We start from the raw sequence: 16,759 nt of genomic DNA, 5'->3' as shown, positions 1-16,759 counted from the left end.
GCTTTATTTTCTTAAAATAAGGCATGTCTGTAGTAGCTTATATTGCTTTGGGCAAAATCATCGCATTTCTGGCAGGTGGCATTATTATACGGGAAAACCAGTCATAGCCATGCATGTCGCTATATCATTTTCCTCTTTAATACACGCATGCCCATAGGGTTGACGTGCAGAAATGTTCTGGCGTGACGCATCTGTTCAGTATGATGGTTCTTGATGTTGTTATGCTGATGCCTCTGTTACTTCTTCCGAATCTTTTGCCTTATGATCTTGGGGGAACGATTTTCTTTCCAGGGTAGAACCGGGCAGAAAGGGACGCAAGGCAGTCCTAGCTCCAGAGGGAGCAGGGTAAGTGTTTCTGTGGACATTTATCACCCCTCCTTATCACCTGAAGATGCCACAGAGCCATTCAGAGTATGTGCCCCTGCAGTCAACTGATCCCACAGTCCCATCTTGACACTGTTGTCATTTGGGGTCAAGATAGCTCAGTTGGTAAAGAATCCAACTGCAATGCAGGAGACCCCCGTTCTCTCCCTGGGTTGGGAAGATCCCCTGGAGAAGGGAAAGGCTACCCACTCCAGTATTCTGGCCTAGAGAATTCCGTGGTCTGTATAGTCCTTGGGGTCACAAAGAGTTGGACATGACTGAGCAACTTTCACTTTCACAGTTCCTTGTTTTGAGGGGCTTTTCTATGCGTTACATGATATTTTGCAGCATCCTGGTCTCTACACACTAGATGTCAGTAGCACCCACTTTCCTGAGTTGTGGCATCCAAAAATGTCTGCAGATCTTGCCAAATTTCAGTCGAGAATAGTGATGGGGGGCAGATTGCTCCTGGTTGAGAAACACTGTGATGGTGTGTTTTTCCCTTTCCACCTTCTGGAAGCTTTTAAATGTCTTCGGAGACAGCCAATGATTTTCACGTAAAAATCCTCCTCCAGTAGCTCAGCATCTTTGAGCTTTTTAAAGAGCATTAAGAAATATATATCTTCCCTGGTAGTTCAGAAGGTAAGGAATCTACCTGCAATGCAGGAGATCCGGTCCAATCCCTAGGTCAGAAAGACCCCCTGGAGAAGGAAATGGCAACCCACTCCAATATTCTTGCCTGGAATAATCCCATGGACAGAAGAGCCTGGCTGGCTACAGTCCATGGGGTCTCAAAGAGTCGGACATGGCTGAGTGACTAACACTCAGATATACTCTCTTCCTCTTTGTATATCACCAGTGGGAAAGATAAATCACAGATATTAATAAATTCTTCCTGAATAAACCAAAACATTGGTGATTAGGGCTAAGCCAGTGGCAATCTTGAAATGCTGCAGGTAATTTTGTAACATCCCATGTGATATCAAGCCTAAAACAGAAATGTTGGATTTCCCCTTCTTTTTAAAGAACAACCAAGAAACCACTTTCCCTTTGTGGACTACTGAAATTAGAGAGCATGTTTATAATGTGTTAGAAACCCGCTCATCGTGCATTCAGATGGAGCTCATAAAAAGAAATGATGTGCAACATCCTAGATTTGGCCCTGGGTTTTGGTCAACAGAACGCTTGGAAACACTTGGCTTCCTTTTCTGCTATAAATTTGGAATCGTCCTGCCACTTTGAAAGCCGTGGCTTTTGCCTATCTCTCTGGGAGGGATAATGGGTGAATGTCCAAATTCCTCCTGCCTTTGTTTATCTTGACTCAGTTCTTAAGGGAAAAGGTCTCCAGTTGGATGGCTTAGGCCTCCCAATGCTACTAGTGAAATTCTCTGGGACGTTGCCCTCCTCTCCACACAGGATAATTCAAAGTAATCAGAGGAAGCAGGAGATCAGCAAGATGAACTAAATGCTATAAATCTTAAAGATAAACGTGTCGTCTTGTTGGTTTAAAACAGCTTTATAGCAGTCACCATCAATCAGCACCTTTTAAAAAAAGAGGTGCTGGGGCCGGTTAAAGGATTACTACTTGGACAAACCAAGCATTGGCTTCAAGTCGCTTCATGGACAGGAGGCTCAGCTTGTTTCTGCCATCCTCACCCACTTCCCTGACCATCTCCTCCTCTAACCTCTTTTCTCTTGAATTAAATAAGGCAACACGGATGGATATAAAGCAGTGGCTTTTCTACTTCTCTTCCACCCTCCCAGTGAAGGCTAGACTTCTCTCTGATGGTCAGAGGATCTTAAATGGATGACAAATGCTAAAACCATAAGCAAACCTAAGACATCTCCTCTTGGGTGACACAATTTCAATCTTTTTAAATTAAATTGTTGCCCCAGCTCTTGAGAAAGCAATGGATCTGTGTACTAAGAACCAGACCATTTGAAAGCATGTTCCAGGCCCATTTGGGGGCTTCCCTGGCTCAGATGGTAAAGAGTCTGCCTGCAATGCAGGAGGCCTGGGTTCAATCCCTGGGTCAGCAAGATCCCCTGGAGAGGGAAATGGCAACCTGCTCCAGTATTCTTGCCTGGAGAATTCCATGCACAGAGGAGCCTGGTGGGCTACAGTCCATGGGGTTACAAAGAGCTGGACATGCCTGAGTGACTAACACGTTTTTCTTCCAGGCCCATTGCCTTTGGCCCATCAGGCACAAGGAACGCTTATAGATACTAGTATTCAGACTTCTAGAGCACCTAATTTGTGCCAGGTCCAGTTCAAATCACTTTCAAATATTAATTTGTTTAATCCTCATAACAAATATATCAGGTAGAAATTATGATTATAGCCATTTTGCAGATGAGAAAAAGCAAGGGACCTTGGACAAACTGGCCAGGATTAGAATAGGTAGTGAATGTTGGAGCTGGAATTTGAACCAGGGTGTCTCACTCTTAACCAGCCAGGCTCAGGTTTACTGTGTAATTGCTCTGTGCCACCCAGGCTTCAAAGGGCAAGGCTGAGCTCACAGCCATCCGACTTCTGAGGACACGTCCCTAACCATTGCGTTGCACTGTCTGTATACAGAATGAATGTTGTTTTATCCGTGCTTTTTAATGGAGAGAGAATTACGACATCATGAAACAGGAACTTCAAACTTCACTGTTTCTTCTGCACGTTCATCTGTCAAGCATTCTGTGAATCACATCAAGGCACAAACAGCTGACACATTACAAATGGCAGGTTCTCTCAACTGGTACTTGCACTTTATGAGCAAAGAGTACCTGAATCAAGCGGCAGAACCTCGCTGGAGGAATTCTAATCGTTAGCCAACCCGGTGGCGGTGATATTTGGTCAGCTGGTTTATTCTAAGAAGATTCAGGAGCTGGGCAGTTGAAAGAAAACAGCTGTTCTACAGCCATTTCCACGGCTACCTTTCCAAACAAATGTAGGGGAAAATTTTTTTAAGTATTTGTTTTGTACATGAAGTAATCATCGTTGGCGTATCCCCACACAAAGTAGATTGATGGGTGCGATGTCCTTCCGGCAACTTCAGTGCAGCAGAGCTGGGAGGTGAGGGTAAGGACAGACCTCATCATAGCTTTTCAGGAAAAACATTAGGATCTGGGGCTTGGATATCTTCTTCTGGCTTAGCCACGCTCCGGAAAGCAGAGATAGCCACTAGGTGGAGAGCCTGCCCTGGCAACATGAGGCTGCTTCTGAATTTTGGCTTCAGACCAGCTTTTCTCTGACGACCCTGATGGTGGCATTGTACCAGCACATGGACCCCATCGGCCATGTCCTCCTCGGAGGATTCCGTGGAGTCTAACCCCTTGGGCCCATGAGGGGCACTGCATGTAATGATGTTTCACTCTCCCCTAAGATATGATCAGGGGCTGGGGCCGAGAGCAGAGGATATGTCACAGCTTGTGCTCAGGCAGGAAACCTCTGACTAGCAGACAGTACTTTGTGGGACTTGCCGGAGTGGGTGGGCATCGGACAGGTGCTCTGGGATGATCTGATTCTCCCAGAGAGTTGTCAGCCTAGAGCCGAGTCTGGACTGACTTTTGGATTGGTTTGCAATCAATCCCCCAAATGTTAGTTAGTAATTAAGTGCCTGGTGTGTAAGTTTGTCTTTGGAGAGTGGCTCGGGGAAGTCGTTTCTGCAAGCTGCCCGTTACTCTGTCTGTCAGGAGCAAGAGAGGTCTGATTGCTTCTAAGGAGCCTCCATCTAGACACCCACTCACTAACCCTCTGTCTTTTCTGATCCAGGGGAGAGAAGGCCAGAGGGGAGTCCAGGGTGCCTTGGTGAGTAGCCTTTCCCTTCTGTCCTCTATGGGAGGTGGGGCCAATGAGTTAGCATTTGATAAGGGTGCTGCGGGAAGTGCAGAGCCCTGGATATGAGCCCTCCCAACTGGTGGATCCAGTGTCCATCAGTTAGGCTGCCAGACATAGGACAGACCTAAAGTAAGGCAAGCCTCCTTCATGAACACCTCAGAGACAGGGGACCTGTGCAGTTCTGCAGACTCTGCTGCTCACACACCCTGGGCTTCGTCTGCAAGGCAGTGAAATTCTGTCTTAGAGTAAGCGATGACCTGGAGTTCAGTCATTAGACAGCATGGAAAAGTACAATCCCAAGCCAAGAGGGGCACGATCCAAGTCAGACAAGACAGTTCCAGGTACCATGCCATGGAGCACTAGTACCATGAAGAGAAAACCTGTATGGGAACCATGTGAAGAGAATCTTAACACTGAAAACTCATCCATCAGGGGGAACCGGGCACGCCTGGACCTCAAGGCGCATCAGGAGCTGAAGGACTGCAAGGCTCACAGGTGTGTTGGAATGTTTATAACGCTGATAATAATGCTGTTATTCTGATGGGAAGATGTAGTTCTATATAAAAATGAAGTTGCCCCTACTCTTCTCCATGGTACATGTCTCAGGGATTCTGCATTTCCCATTGCGGGTAGATGACTTTGCCCCATTTTTGCAGCTCACTGAGGAGGAAAGCTTGCTCTTGTGTGTACCCGTCATCGTGTCTACATTCTAATCTTAATGAATTATTGAGACCTTAATACTTTGGCACTAATAAGTATCCGGATCAACCAATTGGTTTTACTTAAGTGAGGTCCTGCACACAGACTCCCATAAAGGAAAGTTAGAAATTGGCAATTGTTACTCACCTCTTCTGAAGCTAGCTCTATGGGGAGTGACAGTGCTTCCAGAATATCACTGATAGTGCTCCATTTGAGGCATCTGCATTTTCTCTCGGTCATATCATTAGTGAGATACGCATTGGAGTTGCGACATCTCTTTCTTTTCCATGTCAAACATATGCCAGGGTCACCCAAGAGAGTGGCTTTAGCACAAGGGGAGTTGGTCATCTTGCTATTCTTCGGAACTCTGCAATCAAATGCGTGTATCTTTCCTTTTCTCCTTTGCCTTTTGCATCTCTTCTTTCTCAGCTATCTGTAAGGCCTCCTCTGACAACAATTTTGCCTTTTTGCATTTCTTTTTCTTGGGTATGTTCTTGATCACTGCCTCCTCTACAGTATCACGAACCTAGATGATCATTCACCTAGAGCCAGACATCCTGGAATGCAAAATCAAATGGGCCTTAGGAAGCATCACTACGAACAAAGCAAGTGGAGGTGATGGAATTCCAGTGGAGCTATTTCAAATCCTAAAAGATGATGCTGTGAAAGTGCTGCACTCAATATGACAGCAAATTTGGAAAACTCAGCAGTGGCCACGGGACTGGAAAAGGTCAGTTTTCATTCCAGTCCCAAAGAAGAGCAATGCCAAAGAATGCTCAAACTACTGCACAATTGCACTCATTTCACACACTAGCAAAGTAATGTTCAAAATTCTCCAAGCCAGACTTCAACAGTATGTGAACCGTGAACTTCCAGATGTTCAAGCTGGTTTTTAGAAAAGGCAGAGGAACCAGAGATCGAATTGCCAACATCTGTTGAATTATAGAAAAAGCAAGAGATTTCCAGAAAAAAGTATACTTCTGCTTTATTGATTATGCCAAAGCCTTTGATTATGTAGATTACAATAAAGTATGGAAAATTCTGATGGAGATGGGAATATCAGACCACCTTACCTGTCTTCTGAGAAATCTGTATGCAGGTCAAGAAGCAATAGTTAGAACTGGACATGGAACAACTGACTGGTTCCAGACTAGGAAAGGAGTACGTCAAGGCTGTATATTGTCACCCTGCTTATTTAACTTATATGCAGAATACATCATGCGAAATGCCAGGCTGGATGAAGTGCATGCTGGAATCAAGATTGCTGGGAGAAATATCAATAACCTCAGATACACAGATGATACCACCCGTAAGGCTGAAAGTGAAATCGAACTAAAGAACCTCTTGATGAAAGAGGAGAGTGAAAAAGCTGGTTTAAAACTCAACACTCAAAAAACTAAGATCATGGCGTCTGGTCCCATCATTTCATGGCAAATAGATGGGGAAACAATGGAAACAGTGGCTGACTTTGTTTTCCTGGGCTTCAAAATCACCGCAGCCATGAAATTAAAAGACACCTGCTCCTTGAAGGAAAAGCTATGACCAACCTAGAAAGCATATTAAAAAGCAGAGACATTACTTTGCCGACAAAGGTCTGTCTAGTCAAAACTATGGTCTTTCCAGTAGTCAGGTATGGATGTGAGAGTTGGACTATAAAGAAAGCTGAGTGCTGAAGAATTGATGCTTTTGAACTGTGCTGTTGGAAAAGACTCTTGAGAGTCCCTTGGACTGCAAGGAGATCCAACCAGTCCATCCTAAAGGAAATCAGTCCTGAATATTCATTGGAAGGACTGGTGCTGAAGCTGAAGCTCCAATACTTTGGCCACCTGATGAGAAGAACTGACTCACTGGAAAAGACCCTGATGCTGGGAAAAATTGAAGGCAGGAGGAGAAGGGGATGACAGAGGATGAGATGGTTGGGTGGCATCATCGACTCAATGGACGTATTTGAGCAAGCTCCGGGAGTTGGCGATAGCCAGGGAGGCCTGGCGTGCTGCAGTCCATGGGCTCACAAAGAACGGGACATGACAGCCAGCCTAAGTCCCTCCCCAGCCTTTGTTGGGAGAGAAGTGATGTTGCCTCAATCCTCCAGGGTTCCCATGATGCTCAGGTTATGAACCAAGGTGGGTCAGGGGCTCTGACCACCATTTGCCCTGAGCAGCCAAAACATCTTACAGCTGCTGTTTTGGTGATGAGAAGCTACACTAGCACCGCTAGTTTTCCCTTCCATGTGAGAGAACCATATGAGAACCAAACAGCTGATGGGAGGCAGGGCAGAAAATATGCTTTAATTCCTCAGATAGAGATCTGCCGTGAAAATGTCCTTTTGTGCTAACTTAGATTGCCGGGAGAAATATCAATAACCTCAGATATGCAGATGACACCACCCTTATGGCAGAAAGTGAAGAGGAGCTAAAAAGCCTCTTGATGAAAGTGAAAGAGGAGACTGAAAAAGTTGGCCTAAAGCTCAATATTCAGAAAATGAAGATCATGGCATCCGGTCCCATCACTTCATGGGAAATAGGTGGGGAAACAGTGGAGACAGTGTCAGACTTTATGTTTTTGGGGCTCCAAAATCACTGCAGATGGTAACTGCAGCCATGAAATTAAAAGACGCTTACTCCTTGGAAGAAAAGTTATGACCAACCTAGATAGTATATTCAAAAGCAGAGACATTACTTTGCCGACTAAGGTCCATCTAGTCAAGGCTATGGTTTTTCCTGTGGTCATGTATGGATGTGAGAGTTGGACTGTGAAGAAGGCTGAGCGCTGAAGAATTGATGCTTTTGAACTGTGGTGTTGGAGAAGACTCTTGAGAGTCCCTTGGATTGCAAGGATATCCAACCAGTCCATTCTGAAGGAGATCAACCCTGGGATTTCTTTGGAGGGAATGATGCTAAAGCTGAAACTCCAGTACTTTGGCCACCTCATGCAAAGAGTTAACTCATTGGAAAAGACTCTGATGCTGGGAGGGATTGGGGGCAGGAGGAGAAGGGGACGACCGAGGATGAGATGGCTGGATGGCATCACGGACTCGATGGACGTGAGTCTGAGTGAACTCGGGGAGATGGTGATGGACAGGGAGGCCTGGCGTGCTGCGATTCATGGGGTCGCAAAAAGTCAGACATGACTGAGCGACTGAACTAAACTCAACTGAACTGAGAACAACTTGCTTTCTCTTTCACACACTGAAGTTCTTTGGCCCGATAACTTGCCACATCAACGGAGTCCATCTGCCTATTGTTTGTGCCTCGCTTCCTTCTTCTGTAGGTTTTATTTCTTCTTTAAGTCTCTTTTCCATTTCTACCCATTACAGAGGGATAAGGTCTTATACCCAGGCAGGGAATTTCATCATAAAAGCTGCTCCACTGAGTCTGGATCTCCCAGCATCTTCTTTTCTGAGACAAGCTTAATCACGGTGCTGAAGGGCTGGACTGTTTCCATGCGTGCCTTTCAAGAGCAGCAGCGAAGAAAGTCACTTTTCATTGACTTCATTGCATTGTGTTTCTTTCGTTGCCACCAAAGGGAGCAAGCGGACCTCCAGGCAGGAAAGGAGAGAAGGGGAACGAGGGACACAAAGGACCTCAGGTGCGTGACTAAGGTGGTCTTGTCAGTGGCCTCCAGCCTTCCTTCTCCTCTTGCTTCGAAAACATCTTCGCCTAGAGATTGTTTTATATTATCTAGATGTGGAGTCTTTCATTTGAGGATTCACTTGGGAAAAACTGGGGAAAAAGTACTCAGCACAGCTCAGATTCCTTGTTCATTCCCCCTTCCCCTTTCCTGGGGTTTGATTTGGAAAGCACAGACCTACTCCATCTGCCTGAAGAAAGCCTTTAGGAGAATGCACAGCATGCTGATTCAGGAACATTTAAAAACCTGATACATTATTCAGGCTTTTCTAATTTTTGAAAATTATCTGTGCCATGCCTGTCTCCATTGACGAGAGATATTTGAAACTGACTCTACCAAGATCGCTTGCTACCCAAATTAGTTCAGCTTTGAATTCACCCTCTGAAGCTACTTGGTTCCTGAGTTTCTGACGGTGAATAATGAGAGTGTGGATGGGAAGAGATTCATATGAAAATCGTTCTGAATCTGTTCACTTTTTCAGTGCAGATGGCGAGAGGCTAGAAGGCAAGGGATACCTGTGTTTGCTTAGTGATCTTCCCAGCATGTTTGTGAGAGAGCCTTTGGCCCCCTTTGCAGGTTCGGGACACATTCAGCATCCTTTTCACACACGTGGGTGGTGCAGAGCACAGAAGCAACAAGGACAGCCCAGTGTCGTGTTCTAGCAAGATCAGCTCGTTACACGGTGCCACACTCAGAAATGATGTGTGTTGTGTCTAGGGTGCCATTTTAAGTTCTCGCTAAGGCCCCTTTTGGACTAGTCACATCCCTGTAAATGAGGACTTGGGCTCCTTTAACCGGGACTGAAGCCCAAGGCATCTGGTTTCAGGTTGGGTCTCTTCTTAAGCAAGTATCAAGAAGTCGGCAGAAATGACTCAAAAGCCAGTCTATTCTGATGGATTTTGTATGAATTGCTGCAGTGCCAACATCTGTGTTTCCTGTTTTCTTTCAGGGTGCTCCTGGACCAGCAGGAGATAAAGGGAGTGTTGGAAGGCCTGGTCTTTTGGGGAAAAAGGTAAATTCTACAGATTTCAAATGCAGAGAAAAGAGGAGCTCCATTTTTTTGATTTTCATGTTTAATTCGTCACATGATCCAGGCACCATCAACCACTCACCCATTTTCTGCAATAGATTCTTTTCCTTCCCTGCGAAATTGCCTCATTTCACTAGGAGAGACACGGTTTATTCACCTGTCCTAAAGCAACTCTCATAAACTCAACTCCCTGGTTTTCTGAATGCATCAAGGCACTCAATGTGGCAGAGTCGGCCAGGGACATGGGGGATGTCAGAACTCAAATCCGTTCATGCATACAGTCCTCTGTTTAACTCAGCCTGCCTTCCTGGAAGTGTCCTTACTGGAGATCCCTAGAGAACAGACCACTGGCCTGTTCAGTATCTCACGCCCCTGCTCAGAACCTTTCAGAGGCTCCCTCCTCCAGGGCAGCTTCATGGGCCTGAGAGCCATTCAGTCATACAGGGGGCCTCACTTAGAAGGCACCTGTGCTTGGCTTCATGCTCTGCTTTCACTGTCTGGAAGGTCTTTGCATTTGGGTTAAGGGTCCATGCTTCCATTTGGGTCCCAGAAATTACGTCACTTGTCCTAACTTCCCAGTGGCCCTTAGGAAAATCTCCAAACTTTCCAGTAGCTTCAGTTTAGTTGCTTAGTCGTGTCCGTCACCAACTCCCAGAGTTTAGTCAAACTCATGTCCATTGAGTCGGTGATGCCATCCAACCATCTCATCCTCTGTCGTCCCCTTCTCCTCCCACCTTCAATCTTTCCCAGCATCAGGGTCTTTTCCAATGAGTCAGTTCTTTTGCATCAGGTGGCCAAGGTATTGGACTTTCAGCTTCAGCATCAGTCCTTCCAATGAACGCCCAGGACTGATCTTTAGGATGGACTGGTTGGATCTCCTTGGGGTCCAAGGAACTCTCAAGAGTCTTCTCCAACACCACAGATCAAAAGCATCAATTCTTCAGTGCTCAGCTTTCTTTATAGTCCAACTCTCACATCCATACATGACTGTTGGAAAGACCATAGCTTTGACTAGATGGACCTTTGTTGGCAAAGTAATGTCTCTGCTTTTTAATATGCTGTCTAGCTTGGTCCAATAGCTTAGAAGACTCTTTGACTCTATTTAATTCTAAAGCTTCCTCCCTCATCTTGTTCCTGTGTAGTTGCCCTGGCTTTTCAGTTTACCTTCCCTTCTCCATACTCATTCCTCCCTTGGTCCTTCCAGCTCGCACAACTCATACTTTAAGCCTCAGCATCCCTGTTTCCCTCCTTTAGGCAGCCAGCCTGCCAGCCCCACCAAATCTGACTTAGAGTTCCCTTCTCTCTGCGGCCACGGCACCCTGCACTTCACCATGTGGTGTCAAATTGCGTAATTGTCTCTCTTTCTAACCAGAGTATTCTTGATGAGGGAGAACCATGTCAGCTGTGTTCAACAGTTCCTTTTCCAGGACAATAAATAATTGTTGGATGCGTGAATAAATCAGCAAATGAATTTACTCCCTGGAGTAAATTTTCCACTCGTTCCCATCTCCATTGGTCCGTCTAGGGCACTGGGAAAGCAGTGCTGAGTCCTGCTTTGTGCTAGTGTGTCCTGCTTGCCTTCAGGAAGATCATCCGTTGTTTCCTACACTCCCTTTCCTTACGGAGCACTCAGGACCCTCACGGAGAACACAGAGTGTCCCCAGCGAACAGACAGAATGTCCTATGGTGGAAGCCAGGCTTGATTTTTACTGATCTGAAGCTCTTCTTGCCTCACTCACTAGGGAGAACCTGGGATTCCTGGAGATCCAGGGCCAGCAGGGCAAGTGGGACGGCGAGGAAAGCAGGTACGAGGTTTAAGGACCCCCACCCTTTCTCAGTTCCGAGGGCTCAGTGAAGGGAAGAGGGCTGATACGATCCGTTCAAGCAGCTGGGTCCTGAAGATGTTTTGGGACCTCCGAGGAAGATGTGAGGACATTCCTCTGGCTCCCTGCAGCTTTCATTCTGCAGCTGGTCTGTCTGCTGAAACAAGGGCAGAACAGCTGTTAACAAGGAAAGCGGAATGCAGAGAGAATAATGGATGAGTTCAGTATGTTAACAACATACATGGCCTTGTCAGTTGCAAGTCAGGACTGCCAATTTCCCTTGAGTTCCTGCAAAACTCCAGAGTGATGAGAAGAGGGGAGGGTCAAGAAAGATCAAGAAATAGGGTACCTGTTTTAGTGTCTCCAGCTGTGCCAGGATCTCAGTAGTCCACTGAGCCACCAATATAGGAAAAATTAGGAAAAATTTTATTTTATTCTCAAAAATAATGTTTATTAAAATGTTGCACATAGGTATTGTAGAAAGTTGGGTAAGTGTAAAACATGGGAAACGGGGAAGAAAAATTACCCATAAGCCCACCATTTTGAAATACATAATATTGATATCCTGGGATACCAAAAAACTTCTATTTTTCCCTACTAACATTGTATCATGAGCATATTTCCAAGTCATTACATTTTCCCTCAGTGTTGCTTTTAATAGCTTCAAAATATTCTACTGAATGTATATGTACCTTAGCTCATTTGACCGATTTCTTATTACTGGATGTTCAGTTTACTTTCAGTTTTTCACTGTTTTGAATAGCACAGCAATGAGCATTCTTGCATGTAACTAAGTATTAGATGAAGCCATAATTAATTTCTACATAGGAATTTCTAGAAGTAGCATAGCTAGGTCAAGGAATATGTACATATTTAATTAAGGCTTTAAAGCTTATTGCAAGATGCCCTTAGGAAAATTTAAACACGGTATGAATTGTTGTTATTCAGGAAAAGTATTCGCTTCAGGGCATACATACCAACAATAGTCATTGTCCTTTTTTTCCTTCTTTACCAATTTTATCTCATTACTGTTTCAAATTGCATTTCTTTGGTTACTAGTGAGGATAACAATTTTCCTTAGTTTATTGGCCATTTATAATTCTCTAAGGAGTTCTTCACCCAGTGTTCTTTGGACTAGCTCTTAATTTTACAGGAAAGTAACCACTGTTGATCTGTATCTAAATGGCCATCCCTCTGCCTCCTGCAATGTCTGAAAAGCAGAGCTGGCCGGTGAAGTACCAAGGCCATACCAGGAAGTGCAGAAAACTGAGCAATGTGCATATTTTAAGAGTTCAAGGTCGTCATCAGGCCCCGTCCATGTGGGAGTCCCCAGGGCTCTGCTCCTGACACCATATCTCCCCAGTATAAGTTACAATTAATTTTCACTCTTAAGAAACTGAAATGAACTGATATGTTCACAGGGTGACTATGGCATCCCAGGCTATGGTCCTGTGGGACGAAAAGGAGTCAAGGTAAATATGGAAAACAATTATTTCTGTAATTGGTGAAAGTCTGTCGCTTGTGTCCAACTCTTTGTGACCCCGTGGACTGTAGCCCACCAGCTCCTCTGTCCATGGAATCCTCCAGGATTACTGGAGTTACTCCACAGTATTGGAGTGGGTTGCCATTCGTTTCTCCAGGGGATCTTCCCGATCCAGGAATCAAATCCAGGTCTCCTGCACTGCAGGCATATTCTTAACCATTAAACTTAGTAATAGAAGAAATGGTTATACTGCAGAAATGATTTATTTATGTTCTCTGCTGAAAATTGCAGGGTCCACGAGGATTCCCTGGAGATATGGGCCAAAAGGTATGGTGCACATGAACTTGTCAAACTTGCCGTGATCTTGACCTTCTCCATGAGAAGGAAGATAAGTCAGTGGATCTAAACGAAACAGAAAAAAAAAAAAAAAAGGCAGGATAATTGGTTGCCTGAGCTTAATGAAAAAAAGGACCATACTTAACTCTTATGAATCCTTAAGTTGGAAAAGATGTCCTTCACTGCCTGATATTCCTTGTCTTGAAACCCTACCTCTAGGTACCCCCTCAAGTTCACTCCTTTGTTTTTTTCTTGATTTCTTTACCCTGGTGATCTCATGCAAAACTCTTGGCTTCTGCTATTGTTCTTTGCCCTTCATTATCATGGCTTCACTTCCTCTTACCTGAAAGATTACAAGAGCCTTCTCATTGGTTTCCTACTTCCAAATTTAACCTGTCTCAGTTAGTTCAAAACACTACTGTCACCTGATTTTTTCCAAGGTATGGCTTTGTTATGTTACTTTCTTGATCAAACATCTTCTGGAATTCCTCATTGCCTATCAGCCTGAATTTGACCTCCAAGGGCTGCGACCAGATGCCCCTTCCATTTCAACCAGAGTAGCTCAGGTTATATGTATTCTATACATTGGAATTCTGTGATAAGATTTCTTTTAAAAATCTTACAAATGAACTTATTTGCAAAATAAACCTACAGACACAGAAAACAAATGCGTGGTTACCAAAGGGGAAAGTTGGGGAGGGATAAATTAGGAGTTTGGGATTAATATATACACTCTGCTGCTGCTGCTGCTAAGTCGCTTCAGTCGTGTCTGACCCTGTGTAACCCCATAGATGGCAACCCACCAGGCTTCTCTGTCCCTGGGATTCTCCAGGCAAGAATACTGGAGTGGGTTGCCATTTCCTTCTCCAATGCATGAAAGTGAAAAGTGAAAGTGAAGTCGCTCAGTCATGTCCGACTCTTACCGACCCCACAGACTGCAGTCTACCAGGCTCCTCCGTCCATGGGATTCTCCACACTCTACTCTATATAAAAGAGTTAGCCAACTGTATAGTATAAGGAACTATACTCAATATTTTGTAAAAATTTTTAAGGAAAAAGAATCTGAAAAAGAATATATATATATATATGTGTGTGTGTATGTGTATAACTGAATCACTCGGCTGTACACCTGAAACTAACATCATAAATCAACTATACTTCAATAAAAAGTCAAATAAATAAATAAAATTATCCTGTCTAGAAGAGTGGCTTCCAATCATTGATGGAAAATATGGGTGAAAAAATAGAATATCTGAGCTAATTGACTCAACCTCAGTATAGGAAAATAGCCAAGTTTTGAGTCCCCTTAAAACTGCTTTTAATTGATGAATTACCAAAAGAGATTCTTTCCTAGGTGGAGAAGGGTACAAGAAGGGACTATATAAATAACTTTTAGGATAGGAGTTCTCATTGTAAAGGACCAATTTTCTAATTTGCTGATAAAGAGAAAATTAGCATATTTCAATTTACAGATAAATGCGAAATTAGCTTATTGATTAAGGGCTAAATTAGTTTTCCACCCAAGTCAGAATAAATTTGTTTTTACCTTTAACTTTTTGAGAAACGACTCAGGAATTTAGGGAGTAATTCATTGTTTGGTACTTTATAAAGTCAGTACCCCATATGTTTTCCTTGATTTTCAAGCAGTTCTCTTTAGGTATTTTTAGTCACTGATGGAATAGCCAATGGATTGATATTTATGCATAAATATTTGTGTTCTCAGACAATTAAAATAGTTTCGGGAATATCTAAGTGTATCATTTAGACTTAGTTCTAAATGATAAGAGGAGATAACATTTAATGTTTAGTATGTGATATAGTTACAAAATCAACTAGGCTTTGGTTTGGAGAGAATTATTTTCATATTTTCATAGCAAGCATTTTAACATCTTGATGTCTTATATTTGAATCTTTAGGGGGATGCTGGTGATCCTGGAATTCCTGGGGGGCCTGGACCCAAAGGATTTAGAGGATTAACAGTAAGTGGTCTGCAATTGCAGAAATAATAATTTCTTTGAAGATTCTGCCTTTTATGTTATAATTATAAATGTGGATCGTCAGTCCAATCCAGGGTTATCTGAAATGCCACTTCCTAGCTGTGTGATCTTCAACACAACTTTTCAGGGCTCTATTGCTGTAACATGAGAGTTAAACTTAATGACACCAAAAGTCACTTTGAGCTCCAAAATTCTATGGTTGCATGAATCTGAACTATTTAAGTTTTCACAGATTGATAACAAGCTGTTCCAATAAATGCCAGTGTCTTCCAGTCTTTTCTAAGACGTATATTAAAGCCCAGAATATTAGCCCTGCGAGTGGAAATCTTCCAATGTGAAGGAGCTGACATCTTCCCACTGTGTCCTGGAGCGTTTTCTGACTATTCCAGTTCCTAGAGCCGTGGTCACTTGAGGTGTTCATTTTAAGGGAGTCTGTTGAGATGTTCTAATAGCAAAGTGCAGAGTGTTATAATTATTGAAAAACAAAACACTGAGACAAGCATCCTTTCATTTTAAAATTGAGTGTTCTATCAATGGTCATTAGCATTGTGAAAGAGATGCAATTCAGTAGATCCAATTTACATCTGGCTGGATAGTTTTCATTAGCATCTATTTCCATTACCTTGAATTATGGGAAATGATACAGCCAACCCATGTCCTAATGTGTGTGGGGAGTTACTTTTCTTGTTTGATCCTTAGCAGATGGCAGGTTTTTATTAGGTTTCCACATGCTGTAGGATATTTGCTTTTTTAAACGCTAATTCTAGCTTATGACTGATTCAGATTTAAGTGCACAGCCAGTGCCAGAGCAAAGGATGTCACTAGATGAAGAAGCTAGGAAGGAAATGGATGTTTACCAATTATTAAGAATGTCGATTTAAAGAGGCTCTTGATGAAAGTGAAAGAGAGGAGTGAAAAAGTTGGCTTAAACCCAACACTCAAAAAACTAAGATCATGGCATCTGGTCCCATCACTTCATGGCAAATAGATGGGGGAACAATGCAAACAGTGACAGACTTTATTTTGGGGGGCTCCAAACTCACTAGTAAAGTAAAGCTCAAAATTCTCCAAGCCAGGCTTTAGCAATACGTGAACCGTGAACTTCCAGATGTTCAAGCTGGATTTACAAAAGGCAGAGGAACCAGAGATCAAACTGCCAACATCTGTTGGATTATCAAAAAGGCAAGAGAGTTCCAGAAAAACATCTATTTCTGCTTTCTTGACTATGCCAAAGCCTTTGACTGTGTGGATCACAAAAAACTGTTGAAAATTCTGAGAGAGATGGGAATACCAGACCACCTGACTTGCCTCTTGAGAAACCTATATGCAGGTCAGGTAGCAACAGTTAGAACTGGACATGGAACAACAGACTGGTTCCAAGTAGGAAAAGGAGTCCGTCAAGGCTGTATATTGTCACCCTGCTTATTTAACTTATATGCAGAGTACATCATGAGAAACACTGGACTGGAAGAAGCACAAGCTGGAATCAAGATTGCCAGGAGAAATATCAATAACCTCAGATATGCAGATGACACCACCCTTATGGCAGAAAATGAAGAGGAACTGAAA

The 16,759-nt window shown here is 43.6% G+C and overlaps 1 protein-coding gene across 2 annotated transcripts in view; it reads left to right on the top strand.

Annotated features, from left to right (window-relative positions):
• Positions 1–16,759, top strand: part of COL6A5 (collagen type VI alpha 5 chain) — a 166,537-nt gene that overhangs the window by 65,631 nt on the left and 84,147 nt on the right. For both annotated transcript variants that reach the window (XM_060406600.1, XM_060406598.1), the window contains exons 20-28: positions 292–345; positions 4,127–4,162; positions 4,625–4,687; positions 8,417–8,479; positions 9,471–9,533; positions 11,294–11,356; positions 12,796–12,846; positions 13,149–13,184; positions 15,110–15,172. In XM_060406600.1, coding sequence (XP_060262583.1) covers positions 292–345; positions 4,127–4,162; positions 4,625–4,687; positions 8,417–8,479; positions 9,471–9,533; positions 11,294–11,356; positions 12,796–12,846; positions 13,149–13,184; positions 15,110–15,172 — 492 coding nt within the window. The remainder of the gene's footprint in view (positions 1–291; positions 346–4,126; positions 4,163–4,624; positions 4,688–8,416; positions 8,480–9,470; positions 9,534–11,293; positions 11,357–12,795; positions 12,847–13,148; positions 13,185–15,109; positions 15,173–16,759) is intronic.

Source organism: Ovis aries, chromosome 1 (assembly GCF_016772045.2).
Source record: "Ovis aries strain OAR_USU_Benz2616 breed Rambouillet chromosome 1, ARS-UI_Ramb_v3.0, whole genome shotgun sequence".
NCBI classification, from domain to species: Eukaryota; Metazoa; Chordata; class Mammalia; order Artiodactyla; family Bovidae; genus Ovis; species Ovis aries.
The sequence above is the reverse complement of the archived record's forward strand: the minus strand, read 5'-3'. Positions and strand labels throughout refer to the sequence as shown.